The 19,284-nt window shown below is 63.5% G+C and overlaps 1 protein-coding gene across 1 annotated transcript in view; it reads left to right on the top strand.

Annotated features, from left to right (window-relative positions):
- The window catches only part of SSPOP (SCO-spondin), a 53,297-nt gene that overhangs the window by 21,529 nt on the left and 12,484 nt on the right, over positions 1-19,284 (top strand). Inside the window, 33 exon segments of the mRNA XM_045086263.1 lie at positions 391-478; positions 1,239-1,708; positions 2,143-2,447; positions 2,718-2,861; positions 3,621-3,803; positions 3,885-3,967; positions 3,969-4,050; positions 4,786-4,965; positions 5,085-5,207; positions 5,349-5,478; positions 5,561-5,686; positions 5,833-5,924; positions 6,897-7,070; positions 7,394-7,552; positions 8,319-8,577; positions 9,584-9,630; positions 9,781-9,951; positions 10,247-10,378; positions 10,620-10,765; positions 12,038-12,132; positions 12,771-12,823; positions 12,992-13,198; positions 13,324-13,494; positions 13,597-13,676; positions 14,706-14,875; positions 15,402-15,448; positions 15,561-15,752; positions 15,843-16,013; positions 16,274-16,474; positions 16,807-16,903; positions 17,013-17,212; positions 17,570-17,736; positions 19,023-19,183. Coding sequence (XP_044942198.1) covers positions 391-478; positions 1,239-1,708; positions 2,143-2,447; positions 2,718-2,861; positions 3,621-3,803; positions 3,885-3,967; positions 3,969-4,050; positions 4,786-4,965; positions 5,085-5,207; positions 5,349-5,478; positions 5,561-5,686; positions 5,833-5,924; positions 6,897-7,070; positions 7,394-7,552; positions 8,319-8,577; positions 9,584-9,630; positions 9,781-9,951; positions 10,247-10,378; positions 10,620-10,765; positions 12,038-12,132; positions 12,771-12,823; positions 12,992-13,198; positions 13,324-13,494; positions 13,597-13,676; positions 14,706-14,875; positions 15,402-15,448; positions 15,561-15,752; positions 15,843-16,013; positions 16,274-16,474; positions 16,807-16,903; positions 17,013-17,212; positions 17,570-17,736; positions 19,023-19,183 — 5,106 coding nt within the window.

Here is a 19,284-nt window from a genome sequence, read left to right as displayed (position 1 = left end):
GATTCTCAGATGCTAGGCCCTTTCCCTATAGTCTGGAGGTTAGCGGTTCTCAAAATGTGGCCCCGGCCCAGCAGTAGCAGCAGCAGCAGCGTCCCCCAGAAGTCATGAGCCACGAAGGTTCTCAGGCCCCAGCTCAGGCCTACTGAAACAGACCCTCAAGCCTGTAACAGAAATCTGCTTTGCGAGCCTTCCAGGGGCGTGAATACGCTGAAGACCAGTGGGATGCGTCCCCTTTGTCTCATCTTAGCGGGCAGTGCCCTGCTGGAGTGCCCCAGCCCTGCCCTGCTCTGGGCCTGCCCGGAGAGGACACTGAGCGCCCTGCCTGGTGGCGGGGTGGGGGGCTCTGAGTTGGAAGAGCCCCTGGAGTCCCTCAGTGATTTGTCTTCTCAGAGTCTGGTCCGCAGCCACGACCCCAGCCACGACCCCAGCCCCGACCGCTTCCACCCAGCCCGGACCGCTGCCCCCGCAGCCCACGGAGGTGAGTGGGGAGCAGCAGGCCCAGCAGTGCGGGACATGGGGAGCCCCGGCCCTGGAGCCTCAGCAGCCACGTTCGCTTGCCCCGCAGTCCTCCCTCTCTGCCCTGTGCTTCCCTGTGCATCCCTGGTCGGCTGGAGTCGGCCTCAGCCCGGGAGCCTTCTGGGGGCCAGCCCAGTACTGGATGGGGAGCTGGAGGCCGGAGCGGCCGAGAAACACAGGGCAAAGGCCTGTGCTGGAGAATTGGGGCGATCGGAGGGGTCTTCACCGCTGGCTAGTGAAGTTACACCCGCCGGCCTGGCTCCAGGCCCTCAGGCGCTCAGAGCTGGGAAGAGCCCTGATTGTCCCGGGGACCCCCGAGGATTCCTGGGAAAGGCTTGAAAGAGGAGGGAGTTCTGTAATGTGGAGCCCCCTGAAGAAGAGCCCCGTCAGGAACCCAGAGGGGAGAGTGATCGCGGTGCTGAGACCCCCATGCATGGGTGCTAGGGAAGACAGAGGTTTGGGGGGGCACAGGAGCCGAAGCAGAATCCTAGGCAGTGAGAAGAGCCCCTGAACTCCCAGTACCTGGGGTGTCCAGCCCAGAGGTGTGCAGGGCAGTGGGGCTCCTCTCCCTAACTCTGCCCTGCACTTTGGGGACAGGGGAGCGTCTGGGGGACCAAGGAGCACTCCAGTGGGAATAAGTGGGTGCCTAGTCACCTAGTCATCAGGCAGAACTGCCCTTGGGGCCCAGGCTGCATGGGTGACTGAGCTCTCTCCCTTTACAGGCTCTGGCAGAGGCTGAGCGCTGGCGTCCCTTGCGAGCGTCACCCACACCCCCCACAGGTAGGTGCACAAGTTCCCGGCCCCCTGTCCCCAGGCCCCAGGGGGGCTCCTGTGCCCCCCCAAACCTCTGTTACATCTCAGCAGTCAGTCTCCTGCTGACCCCTGACACCGCTCAGTGGAGCAGGGTTGCCTCCAGGAGGAAGACCTGGTCACCACAGACACCTGGGCCAAATCCTGCCCTGCCCACTCTCCTGGATTCCAGCGTTGGACATTCCGGGCTGGCTCCCTGGGCCAAGCCCGGGCCCTTCAGCATGGCTGCTTTCCGCAGGCCCCTGGCTGGGACAGCTCTCCCTGGGGCAGTGGAATGCTGCCTGCGCGCCCTCCGCTCGCCCACGAATGCGGCCAGGCACCCCTTTCGGAAGGGCTTGCTGGCGGCAAATGACAGGGAGGAGGGGCTCACCAAGTCAGCGTGGTCCTAAACTGGGCGAGGAAGGAGCTCCCGGCTGGTCACGTACAGGCCTTCCGGTGGCTGCCCGGTCTGTCACCTGCTCCTTAGCCCGAGAACAGGTGTCGCAGAGCGAGGCGGGGAAGGGTGGGCCGTTCCTCTGTGAAACGCAGATGAAGCAACTTGTACCATCCCTTGCGTCCCTAACACGCAGACCGGGGCATGAATTCTAGTATGGTTCTAAATCTGCTTCTAGAAAAGCAGCTGTCGTTTAACATTCATCTTTTGTCAGCAAAGAAGTCTCAAACCCCTTTCCGTGTCGCTGCCAGGAAGTCGTCAGGTGCAGGGCCTTCAACAACGTACTGTCCCCTTGACTTGGAAGCAGCCCCGTGTGTCTCCTTGAGAGGCGGGGACACATCTCAGCTCCAACCTAAGTGCTTTTTTACTTTCGTGTAAACCCTCTCATGCTCCTTGGACTACAGAGTCCTACTTCATTGGTGGTCCGAAGCCCCTCCGAAGGGGGGGGGGGTCTGGTCTGTCCTCACCCTGCAGCACCCAGAGCCTGGATGCCCTTCCGAGAGCATGGGTCTGCTTCGTGTCACGGGAGGGGAGCTGGCGGGCCTCAACCCTCCCTCTCCTGCACCCGCAGGGAAGGGGCCAGTGACTTGGGCCCCAGCCTCCGAGCCTCCTTACTTGAGTCCTGGGGAGCCTGTGCAGATGGTGACCCCCACCCCCACATCCCAGATGACCCCGGTGGCCCCTGCTGGTAAGATTCTGTGGTCTTCTGCTTGCTCAGCCCGTGCATCCCACAACATTCCTGTTGGAGAAACAGAGGCTCTGAGGGGTTAGCCACTTGGCTCAAGGTGGCACAGCTTGAGGTCAGGGTTGTGGAAAGACTTGGACCATACCTCCTGAAACAGCTCACGACTTTTCCATGGTCCGGAGAGAGGGAGGAAGTGGGGGCACACCAGACGTCGGGAGGAGGGAGGATGCGGTGGGCAGGTGTCCCGTCAGCCAGCTGCGGCGGTGCCCACAGGCCAGAGCGTCGCCCCGGAGCCCTTCCCACCTGCGCGGTGCAGCCCAGGCCAGGTGCCCTGTGAGGTGCTGGGCTGCGTGGAGCAGGGACAGTGGTGTGATGGCAGGGGGGACTGTCTGGACGGCTCTGACGAGAGGCACTGTGGTAAGCAGGGGCCCCCTCAGGGTACCCTGGAGGGTTTGAAGTCATGGGAGTGATAGTGGCCAGAGGGCTTTAAGCTTGGGGAATTCGCTGCTTCCTATTCGGAGCTCATCTGGGAATGAAATGTGAGAAGGCGGTGGGCAGCAGAGAGTGAAAAGAAACAGCCAGGAATGTGTGTGTTTGGGGGGACGGTGCAACGGGGAAATGGGACAGTTTCCAGTCCTAGCCTGTTTCATAAACCGTGTCTGATCTTTGAGGGGATTCCTCTAACTATCCGTCCATCTACCCATCCACCATCCAAATACCCCCCCCTCACTTGCCCATCCTCCAGCCTTCCAACATGTCGCTCATTCCCCTTCATTCATCATCCATCTGTCCGTCCGTCCATCCGTCCATCCATCCATCCAAAGAGGATCGCTCTGCTCAAAACCTAGTCTCGCAATCAGGGAAGGAGCACCCCTAGGAGCGCCCGTTGAAGAAGAGGGTCTCTGAGGGAAGGAGCTGTTCTTCTAGACACCCTCTCTCTGGACACTCAGAGCCCTTAGCAAGCAGTGGCTGTGTGAGGGCTTCTAGCAAGCACAGTACCCCCCACCCGGCCGCCGCCATTCTCACCCACACAGAGCAGAGAGAAGCCTGCATGGGGCACGGGAAGCTTCAGGAGGCACGACCTCAGCCAACAAGCTGCAGTGTTCTTGGCCTGAGGTTGAAGGGGCTCAGTTTATCACCGGGTCAGGAATCACTCACGTGGCCCCCTTCCCTCAGCCTCGCAGGCCACGAGCCCTGTGCCCTTCACGGTGCCCACCATGGCCCTGGCCGGGCTGCTGGCCTCGAGAGCCCCCTGCTCCCCAAGCCAGCTGAGCTGCAGTAGTGGGGAGTGCCTGCCGGCTGAGCGGCGCTGTGACCTGCGGCCAGACTGCCAGGACAGCTCGGACGAGGTCGGCTGTGGTACGTGCCTGGCTGGGGGACACCACTGAGGGCCCTGCCCCTGTGTGAGCCTCCTCTGAGTCCCCCCATTTCCCCCTACAGTGGACTGTGGGCTGGCGCCCTGGTCTGGCTGGAGCGGCTGCAGCCGCACCTGTGGGCCGGGCCTCGCCTTCCAGCGCCGGGAAGCTGCTGCGGCCTCCCCTGCCTGGGGGCAGCTGCCCGTCTGACAGGCTCCGCAGCCAGCCCTGCTTTGTGCAGGCCTGCCCAGGTAACCAGCACCCGGGCCTCCTCAGGAACCCCTGGGGGGCACGGGACACCTGCCTTGGTCTCCACTCCAAGACCCACACGAGGGGGATGCCCTTGCCCTCCTGGGGACACCAGGTCCAGGCTCCTCTCCGGGGCTCTAGGAGGACAGCCCCTTCTGATGTCCCAGCCTCATGCCTCCAGAAGGCCAGTCTGGAAGCCTGCCCCTGGCCCTGCCCTTTGCCCTTTTCCTGCTTGAATGGTTCTGGTCCATAACCTTGAGTGTGGGAACTAGAGCCGCAGACCCTGTCCCGCTTCAGAGTGAGGGTGTTAAGAGACTGTGCCCAGGACCTGGAGCCCTTCTGTTCTGTTGACCTGAGGGAGTAGCACCCACTTGCATCTGCATTGCAGAGAGGGGCTTCCTGCATGGGGGGTGGGGGGGCGGCTTGTGAGCCGCCACTCCTGGACTCCTAAGCTGGTTTCTGTCTGCTACCACCGAGAGGGGCCCTGCTCCAGAAGTCCTACTGTCCCAGCTCTTTCCCTGCGACCAGATCCTTTATCCTGGGAGGCAGCGAGAGCTCTTTGCTTCGGTCCGCCCATCTAGGGGAGGTTTCCCGGGACAGGAGAGGAAGCTGTGGCGTTGCCCAGGCCACCCAGCTGTGGCCGTTGTCCAGGCTCGTCTCTGCCGCTTGCTCTCTCCGGCACCCTCTGTGTCTCCCTGGGCTGACCTGGTCCACGTCCGTTCTTTCTTCCCGCACAGTGGCTGGGGCATGGGCTGACTGGGGGGCCTGGGGGTCCTGCAGTGTCTCCTGTGGGGGTGGCCATCGGAGTCGCCAGAGGAGTTGTGTGGACCCCCCGCCCAAGAATGGTGGTGCCCCCTGCCCTGGGGCCTCGCACGAGAGGGCACCCTGCGCCCTGCAGCCCTGCCCAGGGGATGCAGGTAAGGGAGCTGGGCCGGGCAGGGGCACCCGAGAGTGGGGTCCCATGGGGGTGGGGCTGTTGGGAAGGTCACTGGGCCTCCTGTGATACGCACCCCACCTAGCGTCCATCTCCCGCCAGGCTGTGGGCCGGGCCGAGTGCATGTTAGTGCTGAGCTGTGCCGGAAGGGGCTGGTGCCACCGTGTCCGCCCTCCTGCTGGGACCCGGAGGCCAACAGAAGTTGCAGTGGGCCCTGTGTGGAGGGTGAGGCACACCCAGCAAGCAGGAATGGGGCGGGCAGAGCCCTCAGGGGGAGCGTGGGGTGCTCGGAGGCCCTCCGTCTCCAGCCCCCCCTCCCCATTTCCTCCCTTCTTGGGGCTGAGTGCCCTCCTGGCTACACCCCAGGATGCCGCTGCCCCCCTGGGCTGCTCCTCCATGATGCTCGCTGCCTGCCGCTCTCCGAGTGCCCTTGCCTCGTGGGTGAAGAGCTGAAGAAGCCGGGGGCGCCCTTCGTCCTGGACAACTGCAGCCGCTGGTGAGGGTGTCTGCCGTGGTGGGGAGGACCTGGGTCAGGCCACCAGCCGGTCCGACCTCCTCTGCCTCCTCCTCCCCTGCAGCGTGTGTGAGAACGGGGCCCTGCTGTGTGAACCTGGGGGCTGCCCCGTGCCCTGCGGCTGGTCGGCCTGGTCCTCCTGGGGTCCCTGTGACCGCTCCTGTGGCTCTGGAGTGAGGGTCAGGTTCAGGTGCGCAGGGTGGAGCTATTGTGGGGAGGGGTGGGGGAGTGGGGGAGGAGGAAGGGAAGGAGGCAGCACAGGGAGCCCGGTCGTTGGAGGACAGGGGTGCGGGCAGGAGAGGAGCGGGGCTGTTCAGGGGATGCCTCTCCCCCCAGATCCCCTTCCAACCCTCCGGCTGCTTCCGGGGGTGCCCCGTGTGACGGCGACAGACAGGAGCTGCAGGCCTGCCACGTGGAGTGCAGGACAGGTACGGCCAGGAGCTGGGACAGGAGCCAGGATGCAGGAGCCTGCTTCCCCCTCCCCTCCAAAGGACCACGGGCTCTGCCCCCCCCCGCCCCCCCCCCAGGCTTGCCTCCCTCCTCTCAATTGCTGCCCTAGGAACACAGCACGATCTCCGGGGCCACTGGTCACCTGCGTGGTGGTCAGTGTGGCCTTCTGGTCTCAGAGGCAGCCCTGGAAGGAGCCTTGGTGCCAGGGGCCTTGTCGGGGACCAGACAGAGGGTGGGGCCCAGGCAGCATCCTCCTCCCACTCAGACAGCCCGGGTGCCATCAGCAGGCAGGTCTTGGGGGAGCAGGGTGTCTGAAAGCGGGTGAAGCTGCTCCTCTGGCCAAGCCTATGAGGCTGGGGCAGGGCAGGGTGGCAATCAGAACACAGACACCAGACGAAGGAGCCCAGACTGTTTCCCGGGGTCCCCTCCAGCAGAGCAGGTGAGGCAGACACTGCCGAGCAGGCGGGGCCCGGGGAGGGTGAGAAGAGGAGTCGGGGCGCGGTCAGGGGTCCGTGGGTCTGGGCCAGGCTCTTGCAGCAGGGGTGGGAAGAAGGGGCCAGCGGAGCATGTTGTCCGACTGACAGGTGTCTGCGGGGTCTTGGGCTCCCAGCGTTGAAGCTGAGTGAAGGACCGGTGTTCAGAAGACTCTGGAAGTCTTGATCTGGGGGAAGATGTGTGGGTGGGTAGGGGACATGAGGTGCAGCTGTGCCCACAGACGGAGGTGGCCTGGGCTGGAGCTTGACTAAGCAGGAGGTTGTGCTTTGCGAGTGAGACCTGGCCCCGGGCTGGGGTCCCAGAGGGGCCGAGACCGCGCCTGAGCCCAGAAAGTCACTCCCCGTCTCCACGAGTCCTTCCCTGGCCCCCACAGCTTCTCAGCCCCGACCCAGCCTCCCAAGCCTCCTAGCCTTGCCAGGACCCCTGTGTGGAAGGCCTGCCCTTTCCCCCTCCAGAGCGGCTGGGCTGGACCTCCTGGGCACCCTGGTCCTCCTGCTCCCAGAGCTGCCTCGCCGTGGGAGGAGGCCCTGGTTGGCGCAGTCGTTCCCGGTTCTGCCCCAGTTCCGGGAACACGTCCTGCCCAGGAGAGGCCACCCAGGAGGAGGCCTGCAGCCCCCCTGTGTGCCCAGGTATGTCCCCCGCTGTCCCGGGAGTGGCTGGGGCACCAGGATAGGATGAGGAGCAAAAGGGAAGAATGACCCTTGCACAGGTTCTAAACACCTGGGGCGTGGGGGGCACAGGGACTAGAGCAGACCTGTTGTCCCGAAGCGTCTCCTCTGCCCCCGGCCTGTGACTGACAGGGTGGGTGTCACCTGAAGGGGTGTTTGGGCCAGCCCAGGGTGGGGACGCAGCAGGAAGCTGCAGTTAAGATCCTGCACAGGGCACAGCCCAGCCGCCTGCGCCCCACCCCCTGCCCACACCTTCGCCGGCGCCCACCGTCTCTTTCTGACAGTGCTAAGCGCCTGGGGTCCGTGGGCTCCGTGGTCCGCCTGCTCGGCCCCCTGTGACGGAGGCATCCAGATACGTGGGCGCAGCTGCTCTGGTTCCACTCCCGGCGACCCCGAGTGCCAGGGACCTCACAGCCAGACCAGGGATTGCAACACGCAGCCCTTGCGCAGGTGCCAGCCTCTACCCCCACCCCACCCCCGCCCTTCTCTACAAGCCCTGGGGGATGCAGACCTCTCTTCACCCGACCTTCCCACAACCCTGCCCTCCAGCTCCAAGGATAGGCCATACCCTGAGCTAACGGGCTGCCGAATTTCCTCGTCTTTCTCCTCTGGCTCCTGTACCCTGGGCACCAGGCATGGGCTGTGGCCCAGGGCTCAGGCTCTTTGCCCCTCCCCGCCCAAGGTCTCCTTCGAAGGCCTGTGGCTCAGAAACACAGAACCACTCACTGCAGGAATTGCGAGAAGCAGAGCTTGCCTGTCTTTAGAAGCCCCTGGCCCCGTCTCCCTCACCTTTCTCCATTGAGCCCCATCCTGTCCCAGGGACTGCTCTGCTTTCAAAGACATTTGTGTTGGGGGAGCCTGGGTGGCGTCGTGAGTTGAGCGTCCCACTCTTGGTTTCGGGCCCTGGAATCGAGCCCTGTGTCAGGCTCTTAGCTTAGCACGGAGTCTACTTAAGACTCTCTCTTCCTCCCTCTCTGTTCCCCACCCCCTGCAAATAAAAATAAATCTAACAAATAAAAAAAATAAAAGGATGTTTGTGTCAGAGTTAGGCAAAGCTGTGAATCTTTCCTGGTGCAGGAGTGAGCCTGCACAGGAGGGAGGTGGGGGGGGCTTCCTCTGGCTTCTTGGTCCCCTGCCTGCAGCTTCCTCTTGCCCCTCCCTCTCCTGACCCTTTCCTCCTGCCCATGCTGAGACCCACTCTGTCTTCCCGTCCAGCTCAGTGCCCGGGGGACATGGTGTTCCGCTCCGCAGAGCAGTGCCAGCGGGACGGGGGCCCCTGCCCTCAGCTGTGCCTGGCTCAGGACCCTGAGGTTGAGTGCACCAGCTTCTGCACCTCTGGCTGCACCTGCCCGCCTGGCCTTTTCCTGCACAACGCCAGCTGCTTGCCCCGCAGTCAGTGCCCCTGCCAGCTGCGTGGGCAGCTCTACGCCCCGGGAGCACAGGCTCAGCTGGATTCCTGCAACAACTGGTAGGCCACCAGCGTCCGGCGGGCATGGGGGACGGGGCTTGGTGGCCCAGGGCTGGACAGGCGTGGACACCCACCCTGGGGGTCGGTTCACCTCCATGGTGCCAGGCCTGGGCCCCAGGAATACCAAAGCCTGCTCTCCAGGCTGGGCATCTGTAGGGAGACTGAGGCTCAGATCAGTGCGGAGATTTGTGAAGGAAGCAGGGGCTGGAGAGGGTCTTCTAGCCTCCCCCTCCAGTCACCTGGGCTTCCCTTTCCTGGATGTTCTTCTCTACCTGGGATCCCCTTGATTTCTGCTCAAAAACCTTGAAGCTGACACTGGGCTCTTCCAGCAGGGGGCGCCCTCCCCCTTTCTCCCCACACTTTTGTTTCTTTTTTCTTTTTCTTTTTTTTTTTTTTTTTAAACTTCCAATTCATTTTCTCCATTCTTCATGTTCCTCTTCCCAATCTCGTGCCCCCCCCCACTCTCCCCTACACGCTTCCTGTCCTCTGCCCCTTTTCTCTTCTTCTTTTTCTTTCTTAGATTCTTTTTCTGGAATTTCCATGTATTTGAGCGGTGGGCTTCAAACCACTGGAGAGAAGTAAAAGGGAAGGAAAGTGCACAGTTCTTCCCAAGAGGCTCAGGCTAGGGTCTTCTCTTTCTAAATCGCTCCTACCTGGCCCTAAGGAGCTGTTCAAAGTCCTTTCCAAACTGTAGTAACTAGCAACAGAATGAAGTACGTAAAGGTGAGTCTTTGATCAGAGTGAGTGAGGAAGCACAGCACAGTGCCCGGCAGCAGGGAGCCCATGGAGGGCGGGACTGGGTGGGAGGGACTGGAGGAAAAGCCTCGGTCACCTCCTGAAGTTCGAGGGGGACACGGACCAACTTGCTTTACTTTCTAGATCGTCCCTCAGGTTTCTCTTCTGTGCGGGGGGCATGGTGGTGCTGGCCGTGTCCCCTTGGGGACAGGTGCACAGAGCCCCACGGGGCAGGGCCTGACTGTGGCCCCGACGGGTTCTCTCTCTGCAGCACCTGTGTCTCTGGTGAGATGGCGTGCACCTCAGAGCCCTGCCCAGGTACCCCCGATGCCCAGGAATCTACAGTGGGTCCTCAGGGGTGTAGAGGATGCTGGCTGTAAAGGATGGTGCTCTGGGGAAGCTGGGGCCCGGGCACAGCTTGGCCTGGCTTCACAGCCCCTGTGCCCCTCCCCACCCCCACCCTGGCAGTCTCCTGTGGCTGGAGCCCCTGGACCCCGTGGAGTGTTTGCAGCCGCAGCTGTGATGTGGGCCTTCGGCGGCGCTTCCGGGCAGGCACTGCGCCCCCCGCTGCCTTCGGGGGTGCTGCGTGCCAGGGCCCTAACATGGAGGCCGAATTCTGCAGCCTGCGGCCGTGTCGGGGTGAGAGCTGGGACCAAGGCCCCCAGAATCCTCTGGACAGGAGCCAGTAACACCCCCAGTCACTTCCCCTAGACCCCAAGAGAGGTGCAAGGATTTACCCTTAAAGACGCCAGGAAGGTCCCCAGAGAGCGCCAAGAGTCATTCCCCGCTCTGGGCTGAGAGGGAGTGAGGCCTCGCGCGCGGTGGGCCATGATGCCGCGGGTGTGAGAAGAGGGGGCCCTAGGGTGTCTGGGTGGAGGCGGGGGTGTGGTGGGCATGGGAGGTAGGGCTCGCAGTGACCTGACTGCCACCCCAGGTCCCAGTGGGGAGTGGGGCCCCTGGTCCCCCTGCTCTGTGCCCTGTGGCGGCGGCTACCGGAACCGCACCCGGGGCGGTGGCCTGAATGGCCGTGTGGACTTCTCTGCCTGTGGGCTGCAACCCTGCGCTGGTGAGGACCGTGCCCGCCTGCCACACTGTTCCCCGAACCTCCATAATCATCCCGCCCAACCCAGGGTCCTGTCAACCCCTCCCTGTCACCCCAGAGACCCCTCTCTCAGAGCTCCTATGGGTTCCTGCGACCCCCTCCCCCGCCACTCCGGCCACACTTAGAACCAATGCCTCTCCTTGGTGGGGAGCCCGGGGCAGAGTTGACTGTGCCTGAGCTGGGCTGTCAATTCCTGTGTCCCCAGGGCCCGTGCCTGGCATGTGTCCGAGGGGCAAGCGGTGGCTGGACTGTGCCCAGGGCCCTGCCTCCTGTGCGGAGCTCAGCGCCCCTCAAGGGACAAACCAGACCTGCCTTCCTGGCTGTTATTGCCCATCTGGAACTCTTCTGCTGGTGAGTGTCTTCCCTGACCTGACCACAGGACCTGGGCAGGGGCAGAACCAAGGTCATGGGGCTTCAGAGTCAAGGGAAAAGCACTGAATTCAGGGGTCACGGCTCCACTCTGCCAGCAGCCAGCAGGTGACCCTGCATGAGTCACATTCATGCTTCCATGAGCCTCTCTTTTCCTATTTGTGAAATGATGATGGTCGAGAAGATCTTTACAGTTCGTGCCTACCTGAGCGCTCTGTTCTCTTACGTTATTGGCTTTTTACGAGCGCCTGGCCTGCTTAGTCATAGGGGGGCTACACCGTGGGGAGGAAGTAGACTCTGCCCTCCAGGAGCCTCTAGTCTGGGGAAACCAGACCAGGGCGCCTAGAATGAAGATGGGACCATCCCCACACAGGAACTGAGCTTTGCATAGTGTGGAGCTCGGGAGGCAGCCTGGCAGGGGCTGGGTCAGTGGCAGCGGGCTTCCTGGAGGAGGTGTTCCTGACTGGACTGTTGGAGATTGCAGGGTGTGGAGAGCTAGAGGTGGCACTACTGTTGGAAGGCAGTGGGAACCAGGCTGGAAGTGAGGCGGGGGCCATGGAATCTGGACAGAAGCTTGTGCGGCAGTGGGGAGGGCTTAGAGAGGTGCCACTGAAGCCGGGGCTGTGGGCAAGGGGCCGGACTCCAGTGGGGTCTGAGTTCAGATCAGACTGTTCTACTAGGAGCTCTGTGACCTCGGGCTGTGTAGTCTTGTGCCTCTGTCTCTTCATCTGTCAAATTGAGGTGATAACGGGCCTCACCATTGGGGTACGTAAAAGGCTGTGGTACCTCCCAGGACCTGGCACCCACCTCAGTACGTTTGACTTTGAATCATGTGCTATTGGGTGGCAGTTTCTTAAACTTTAAGACAGTAGCAACTTTTGTCCAAATTCCATGTATGTGTAACTTCATCAGTTTCTCTTTTCTTGATGAAATGTGCAATTGTTTTTTAAACACTGTTGTCCTACACATCGCAAGGTGCGTGTTCTGTTAGCTGGTTCCAGGGGCGTTTGACAGTTCAGTCCCTGTCCTGCAGTCGGAGATGGCCTTTCGCTCCAGAGACTGGGGGTCCACGCCCCTCGCCACGGTTCCCATAACCGCTGGTGGCGGTGGGAGCAGGAGGGCTGATTGTGGAAGGAGTGTGGGTAGTGTTGGAGGGTGGGAGCCTGGGAAGGGGTGCTGGGTTCTGACTGTGGGGAACAGGCCGGACCAGACCCACCTGGAATCCGGAAGATGATGGAAGGTTTTTGGTTCCAGAACAACGTGTGTGTGCCCTCCCAGGACTGCCCCTGCGCCCATGGGGGGCGCCTTTATCCCCCGGGCAGTGTGGTGCTTCGTCTCTGCGAGAACTGGTGAGGACCCCCCACCCGTGGCCGTGACCCGTGAGCACCTTGCTTCCCCCCTCAGCGCCCGGGGATGCCGGCCTCCAGTGGAGCTGTCCCCTGCCCCCCAGGCAGAGCTGTCCCCTTCCCGGAGACCCTTGCCCATGCCCTTCAAGCCCATCCTTTCTCCTCCCACCTGTCTTGGTCCACTGTGCGCCGCAGACCCGGGGTGGGACCCCTCACACTCCAGGGGACCAGAAATCCCAGATCAAGGAGTCAGCAGTGTGGGTCCTGCTGCGGGCTGTGGGGCAGAATCTGCTCCAGGCCCTGCTGTTCTGTGGCTGCTGGTGATCCTTGGCTCTTGCTTGGCCTGGGCCCCACCCCTGCATGCCGCCTTCCCGGGGCCACCTCCTCCTCGTGGCCCCCTCCTCACCTCGGTCCCTCTATGCACATCTGCGCTGAGTCCAGATGTCCCCTTTGTAGGACACAAGTCATGTTCGACCAGGGCCACCCTAGTGCTCTCCCTGTAACTTGAGCACCTCTGTGAAGACCTTTTCACCAAATAAGGTCACATTCTGAATCCTGGGTGTTCGGGCGTCAACGAAGGAATTTGCGGGAACACGCGTCCGCCTGTGACAGCCCTGTGACCTTTTGCTGTTTTCTTCCAGCTCCTGTGTTTCTGGGCTTATCACCCACTGCACCTCCTGGCCCTGTGAGGAGGGTGAGAAGGGGGCCCCCACGCCCTACGGTGCCCCCCTGCCAGCTCCCTATCAGGGGAGGAAAGCTTGGTTGGAGTGTGTGGGGGGGGGAGGTACGCTCTGCCTAGGCCAGTGCCTCCAGCCCACGCTCACTCCGTCCCCGCTCTGCCTTTCCCTCCTGTGCACCCCAGGTCAGCCCACGTGGTCACCCTGGACCCCATGGAGCGAGTGCTCAGCCTCCTGTGGCCCTGCCCGACGCCACCGGCACCGCTTCTGCTCCGGGCCTCCCACCATGGACCCGTCCGCCCTGGCCCTGCCATCCCCACCAACCTGGCCTACCCCACTTTGCCCAGGCCCTGATGCTGAGGAAGAACCTTGCCTCCTGCCAGGGTGTGACCGTGAGTCCCCTGGTGCCCAGGATGGTGCCCTCCGCGCTCTGGGGATACCCGCTGTCTTGTACCGGCTGGCCCCCCGCCGACCCCCACCCCCACCCCAAGAACGGCTTCCTTTGTTGTCTTCCCAGGAGCTGGGGGCTGGGGGCCCTGGGGGCCCTGGTCCAGCTGTAGCCGGAGCTGTGGGGGAGGCCTGCGGAGCCGGCTGCGAGCCTGTGATCAGCCTCCACCCCAGGGCCTGGGGGATTACTGCGAGGGGCCTCAGGCCCAAGGAGAGGTCTGCCAGGCTCTGCCGTGCCCAGGTACCGGCCAGGATGGGGGGACAAGGGGCAAGGAGCATTCTGGAGAGATGGGCTGGAGTGGACCACCCACACAGCTCTCAGCCCCTCCTGTCCCTTCCCCAGTGACCAACTGCACCGCCATTCAGGGGGCGGAGTATAGCCCTTGTGGCCCTGCCTGTCCTCGCTCCTGTGACGACCTCTTGGTGAGTCCAGCTCCCTCGGAACGAACCTCCACCTGACCTCCGGCCCCAAGGGTTCCTTTTGCAGGAGGGGAGGTTACAGCTTTGGGTCATGACCCCTTTGGACCTGGGGCCGCCTCACACTGGTGGAGAGGAGTGGGATCTGTGCCCACCGGGCTGGCTCCTGTTTGTTCCAGAGGCTGTCTGAGTCTCATCCAGCAACCTTGCATTCACTATGTCAGGCCTTCCTGAATTTTATTACAAAAAGAACATAAACACCTATGAAGGAATCATCCCACTAGATCATCCTAAACACCACGAGCATTTCAGTGTGTGGACCCCGAGTGTGAGAGTACGTGTGCACGCGTGTATGCATTGGTGTGCTGGTTGGGGCGACGTCCCTCAACGCCTGGCCAGCACCATGGAGAGGGACAGAGGCACGCAGGCGCACAGGGTCCGATGGCACCAGGGAGCCTGCAGTGTGGAGAGGAACAGACCCAAATCAGGGATGTCCGAGGGATGGTGCCATGAGGCCCTGCGCGGGCGTCTAAGAGCGGTCAGGGAGGCGCTACAGGGGCTGAGCAGGGAGGGGAAGAGGGCCTGGGCCTGACTCCTGGCTTCCCCAGGGGACCCCAGCTCCTTCCCAGGTGACCCCGTGCCCTCAGCCAGCTTTCTGTGGTGCTGTCCTACGTTCTGGGGAGGTCTGGGAGATGCCTTGGTTCTCAGGTACTGGCCAGGTCCCCCATGGAATCCTCCACAGGGTTCACATTTGGAGGACACCCTCCCCCCAGCCACCAGGGCCTTCCTGAAGGCTCTCGTCCCCCCTCCCCACTTCTGTGCTGGGGTGGGGAGGAGGGAGAAACTGTGTTTGAAGGTAGTGCCTGTGAGCCAGAGCTCGACAGCTTCCCCGCCTGCCCCACTCTGCCTCCTTCATCTCGTGCCTCCTTCCCTTCATCTTTCCCTGTGGCTCCGCGCCCACTCCGCAGAGCACCCCTCCTGGCCCCCTCGGCCCTGTCTCCTGCTCACCCGGGCCTTCCCTTGTGGCCTCCCCAGCACTGTGTGTGGCACTGCCAGCCCGGCTGCTACTGCCCACCGGGCCAGGTGCTGAGTGCCGACGGGGCCCTCTGCGTGTCGCCCAGCCACTGCGGCTGCCTGGACCTGCTGAGCGGGGAGCGGCACCGGCCGGGGGCTCGGCTTCCCGGGCCCGACAGCTGCAACTACTGGTGAGGCGGACTCGTGGGCAGCTGCGGGGGCCTGGGAGGAGGGCAGGCTGCACCTGAGCTCTCCTGGGTCTCAGCTGCTGCAGGTTAGACTCCCATGATCCCCGAGGAGATGCAGGCAGGCACCGATGGGTGGGGAAACCGAGGCAGCCAGATTGCTGTGTCTGCCCTCTGGGAGACATGGCAAGCTGCGTGTGTGCTCAGAGGGGACGGAAGGGTGGCAGGCACGGTGTTCCTCCTCACTGTCTGGCCCCTATCAGCAGCAGATGGCCTCTGGTCATTCCTCAGTAGGACACACCGGCCAGTGACCAGCAGGGAGCCCACGGGACAGCTGAGGGGTCCCTGAATAGGACAGACAGTAGGGTCTAGATGCTCTGGAGAGTGGCTGGCGGGGGCATCTGAGACCCTGAAGGGAAAGGGGAGCATGGGGGGAAGGGGAAGGGAAGAGGCAGCTTAGGAGGGGTGCGCGTGGAGGCAGGGGCAGGGCTGAGCTGTTGCTCTCCTTCCCGTGCCTGTGTGCCCTGCCCAGCACCTGCTCAGAGGGGAGGCTGAACTGCACAGACCTGCCTTGCCCAGGTACGTATGTCCCAGCTCGGAGGGAGGCGAGGAAAAGTGGCCAGGGCCACTGAGAGGGCTGGAATTGGGGAAGGCATGCCTGTGCCCCAGTGCCCTTCCATGTCCCCTGCAGTGCCGGGTGGCTGGTGTTCGTGGTCGGAGTGGACAGCGTGCTCCCAGCCCTGCAGGGGTCAGACGAGGACCCGCTCCAGGGCTTGCGCCTGCCCCGCTCCTCAGCACGGGGGCACCCCATGCCCTGGTGAAGCAGGGGGGGCAGGGGCCCAGCATCAGAAGGAGAGCTGCCCCACCTCCCCTGACTGCCCAGGTGAGATGCCCCCACTAGTCTGCTCAAACCTCAGTGGGCTGGGCGCCTCCTAGTCCTCCTGGCACAGCTGGTTCTGTCTTCCTGGCACAGCGGATGGAGTCTGGAGCCCATGGGGACCGTGGTCTCCCTGTGACCCGTGCGTGGGGCAGTCCCAGCGAAGTCGGGAGTGTATCTGGCCCCCCACCCCTGAGGGAGGCAGGCCCTGCCCTGGGGGCTACAGGCAGAGTCGCCCCTGCCAGGATAATTCCACACAATGCCCAGGTGAGGGCTTCTGCGGAGGTCTGGGAGGGTCCCTTAGAAGGCTAGGGAGACACTGCCTCTGACCGTTGGCCCCAGTATATACCTGCACGTCCTTTCCTTCTTGGGGTTGCCCTTAGATCACTCACCCTGTAATCCTGGGGCCAGGTGGAAGGCCAGAGCAGGTAGGGGGGTGTGGCCAGAGGGCTGGCCACCTGCGAGCGGGGATCCTTCCGGCTGGGCCCCGCTCAGCATTCACTGTCTTTGCTTCCTTCCTGCCACAGACTGTGAGGGTGGCCAGAGTCTTCTCCCATGCGGGTGGGCCTGTCCCCGCGCCTGCCAGGACCTGTCTCCTGGGAGCATATGTCAGCCAGGTCCGGCGGGCTGCCGGCCCAGCTGTGGGTGCCCCCCCGGCCAGCTGTCGCAGGATGGCCTTTGTGTGCCTCCCGCCCGCTGCCGCTGCCACTACCAGCCTGGAGCCATGGGTCAGTGCTTCCCCTTGTCCTCTCCCAGGGACCCTCCCCCCCCGAGGCACTGCAGTGCCTGCCTGCCTGGCCTCTGCCCATGGGGCCCAGCCTGGAGCGGCAGGATGGGGACGGGCCGCCTGTCCCCTGCGATGCTCCGGGCGTTCATCTCCCGGACCTCCCACGGCGTCCCGGGCCTGCCCCGGGTTCGGGCTTCCATCTCCCAGGCCCAGGAGCACCAGGGGCTGAAGAATGATAGGGAGGGAGGTAGAAGGCAGTGGGCTAGGTGGAGGGACTCAGGGTGGGGGGCACCCTGAGCTATCTGGAGTCCTACCCCCCACTCATGCCTTCAGGGATCCCTGAGAACCAGAGCCGGTCCGCAGGGCCTGGGCTCAGCTCCTGGGAGAGGCTGGAACCCGGAGAGGTGGTGACTGGGCCCTGTGACAACTGGTGAGCCCAGGGAAGCAGGGTGGGGAGTAGGCTGCCGAGCTGGGCAGTAGGGCCCTAGGGGGGAGGTGGCCGGGGTCCTGTCTTCTGAGGTCCCCCTCCCTGTCCCCAGCACCTGTATGGAGGGCACCCTGCAGTGCCGGGAGGTGCCTGGCTGCCCTGGTCCTGGGATGTGGGGTTCCTGGGGGCCCTGGGAAGACTGCAGTGTCTCCTGCGGAGGGGGGGAGCAACTCCGCTCCCGGAGATGTGCCCGGCCCCCCTGCCCTGGGCCTGCCCGCCAGAGCCGCACCTGCCACACCCAGGTCTGCCGAGGTGAGCCCCAACCCGGTTCTGCTCTTCACGCTCTGACTTAACTCGGATTCCCATGTCGGTCTTTGACATGGATTCAGGGGTGTCTTTGACCTCTTCACCCCATCCCTGTGGGCTGCCCTCTCCCTGGGGCAAGTGCAGGAGGAAGTAGCCAGATTCAGGGAGGGGAACCTGTAGGAGGGTGTGACACTGGTCCTGAGGGGCACACCCCAGGGAGGCTGTCGTGGGCACAACTGGGGAGCCATGGGAGGGTGGGTGCTGGGGTGAGGAAGCAGGTCATGGGGGCATGGGGTGGGTATAGAAGTAACCGCTCTGGGCAGCACAGGCCAGAGCTGGGCCCTGACCCAAGTGTTGCCCCAGAGGCAGGCTGCCCGGCCGGACGTCTGTACCGGGAGTGCCCGCCCGGCGAGGGGTGCCCCTTCTCCTGTGCCCACGTCACTCAGCAGGTTGGCTGCTTCTCTGCTGGCTGCGAGGAGGGCTGCCACTGCCCCATGGGCACCTTCCAGCACCGCTTGTCCTGTGTCCAGGTCAGAACCCATGCAGCGGGGAGCCCAAGGCCCCCCTCCCTCCCCTCCCCTCCACTGCCTTTCCTCCCTCTCACCTGCAGCCGCTCACCCCTGCAGAACCTGTCCTCTGGACAGCACCCCTCTCCCTCACGTGACCCCAGGCGAGTGTTTGGCCTGCGAGGCTCTCTGTAGCCTCAGCTGCCTGGTGGGTCAGGCAGTGGACAGCTGGGGTGACACTGCCGCAGGATGTCGCTGGCTTCCGGAACGGGGCCTGGTCTGGGCTCCTGCTCTTCCGCAGTGGCTCTCCCTGGCGCCCGGCTCCCGCATGGCATCCACCGAGGAGCCACCCGTGACTGGCGTGTGGCCGGGTGCTCCCCCTGCTCCCCAGGCCAATTTCCTGCCACGCCCCATGTGTCCTGCGCCATCGAGGCCGCAGCCGGGAATTGTGGGTCCTGACTGCCCCCTGCGCCACCCCACTGGGGAAGCATACCCTCAGCTGGACTCTGCCTGGCCCCAGATTCCTGGTCTCCTGCCATGGGGTCCAGACAGCAGGCAGGTGCCCGCTGCGCTCTGCTGAGCTCTCCAGGGGCGTGGGAATTTCGTTCCCAGTCCTTTTTTTTTTTTTTTTTAAGATTTTATTTATTTGACAGAGAGAGATCACAAGTAGGCAGAGAGGCAGGCAGAGAGAGAGAGGAGAGGAAGCAGGCTCCCCGCGGAGCAGAGAGCCCGACGTGGGGCTCGATCCCAGGACCCTGGGATCACAACCTGAGCCAAAGGCAGAGGCTTTAACCCACTGAGCCACCCAGGCGCCCATCGTTCCCGGTCTTTAATCCTAATCCTGAAGCCAGTGTCCAGTGGCTGCCCCCACCCAGAGTTCCAGAATGCCATGCCCGGAAGAGTCTGAGCAGCCACCTGCTTGACATAGAGCTGATGCTGCCGCGAGAGCCACAGGGAAGGAAGGGGACCCAGTTACCGTAAAGCTAGGAACGAGGTGTCCGATTCCTGGCTGAGGCTCTTTCCACTTCCCTGACCCCTCCAAGTCCCACCCCGTAAGGGCCTCTGCTGACCCTGCCTGGGTCCTAGCTAAGTGCTGTATGCAGGAAAGCCGCTGGCTGTCTCGGGTCAAGCTTACGGCCACTAGTCTCTCACGTTCATGCCCCCAACTCACAGAGCCCCACTTGCTCTTCTGGGAACCCCCCAGCCTCCCATGCACCTCCTCCCCGCCCCCCTTCGCAGCAGTGCCCAGGTGCAGGGAGCCACCCTGGGCCTGTGCAATGGCCACTTCCCCTCTGCTCCCACCCTGCCAGGAGTGCCCCTGCGTGCTCACCGCGGCGCTGCTACAGGAGCTGGGAACGGCTGGCGCTGACCCTGCGGCTCGGCCCCCCATTCTGGGAGAGGGCGGTCAGACCCTTGGGCCTGGGGATGAGCTGGGCTCAGGCCAGAGCCTTCGTATGGGCTGCAGGAACTGGTAAGGGGGTGGTGAGAGTGGGGGACATTTGGAGCCCAGGGAGGGGGAGGCACTGGCTGCCCTGCCCCTGCCCAGCCAGACCGACCGTGGCTGTCTCTTCA

This window comes from Mustela putorius, unplaced genomic scaffold (assembly GCF_011764305.1).
Source record: "Mustela putorius furo isolate JIRA1106 unplaced genomic scaffold, ASM1176430v1.1 tig00000929_pilon_pilon_pilon, whole genome shotgun sequence".
NCBI classification, from domain to species: Eukaryota; Metazoa; Chordata; class Mammalia; order Carnivora; family Mustelidae; genus Mustela; species Mustela putorius.
The sequence above is the reverse complement of the archived record's forward strand: the minus strand, read 5'-3'. Positions and strand labels throughout refer to the sequence as shown.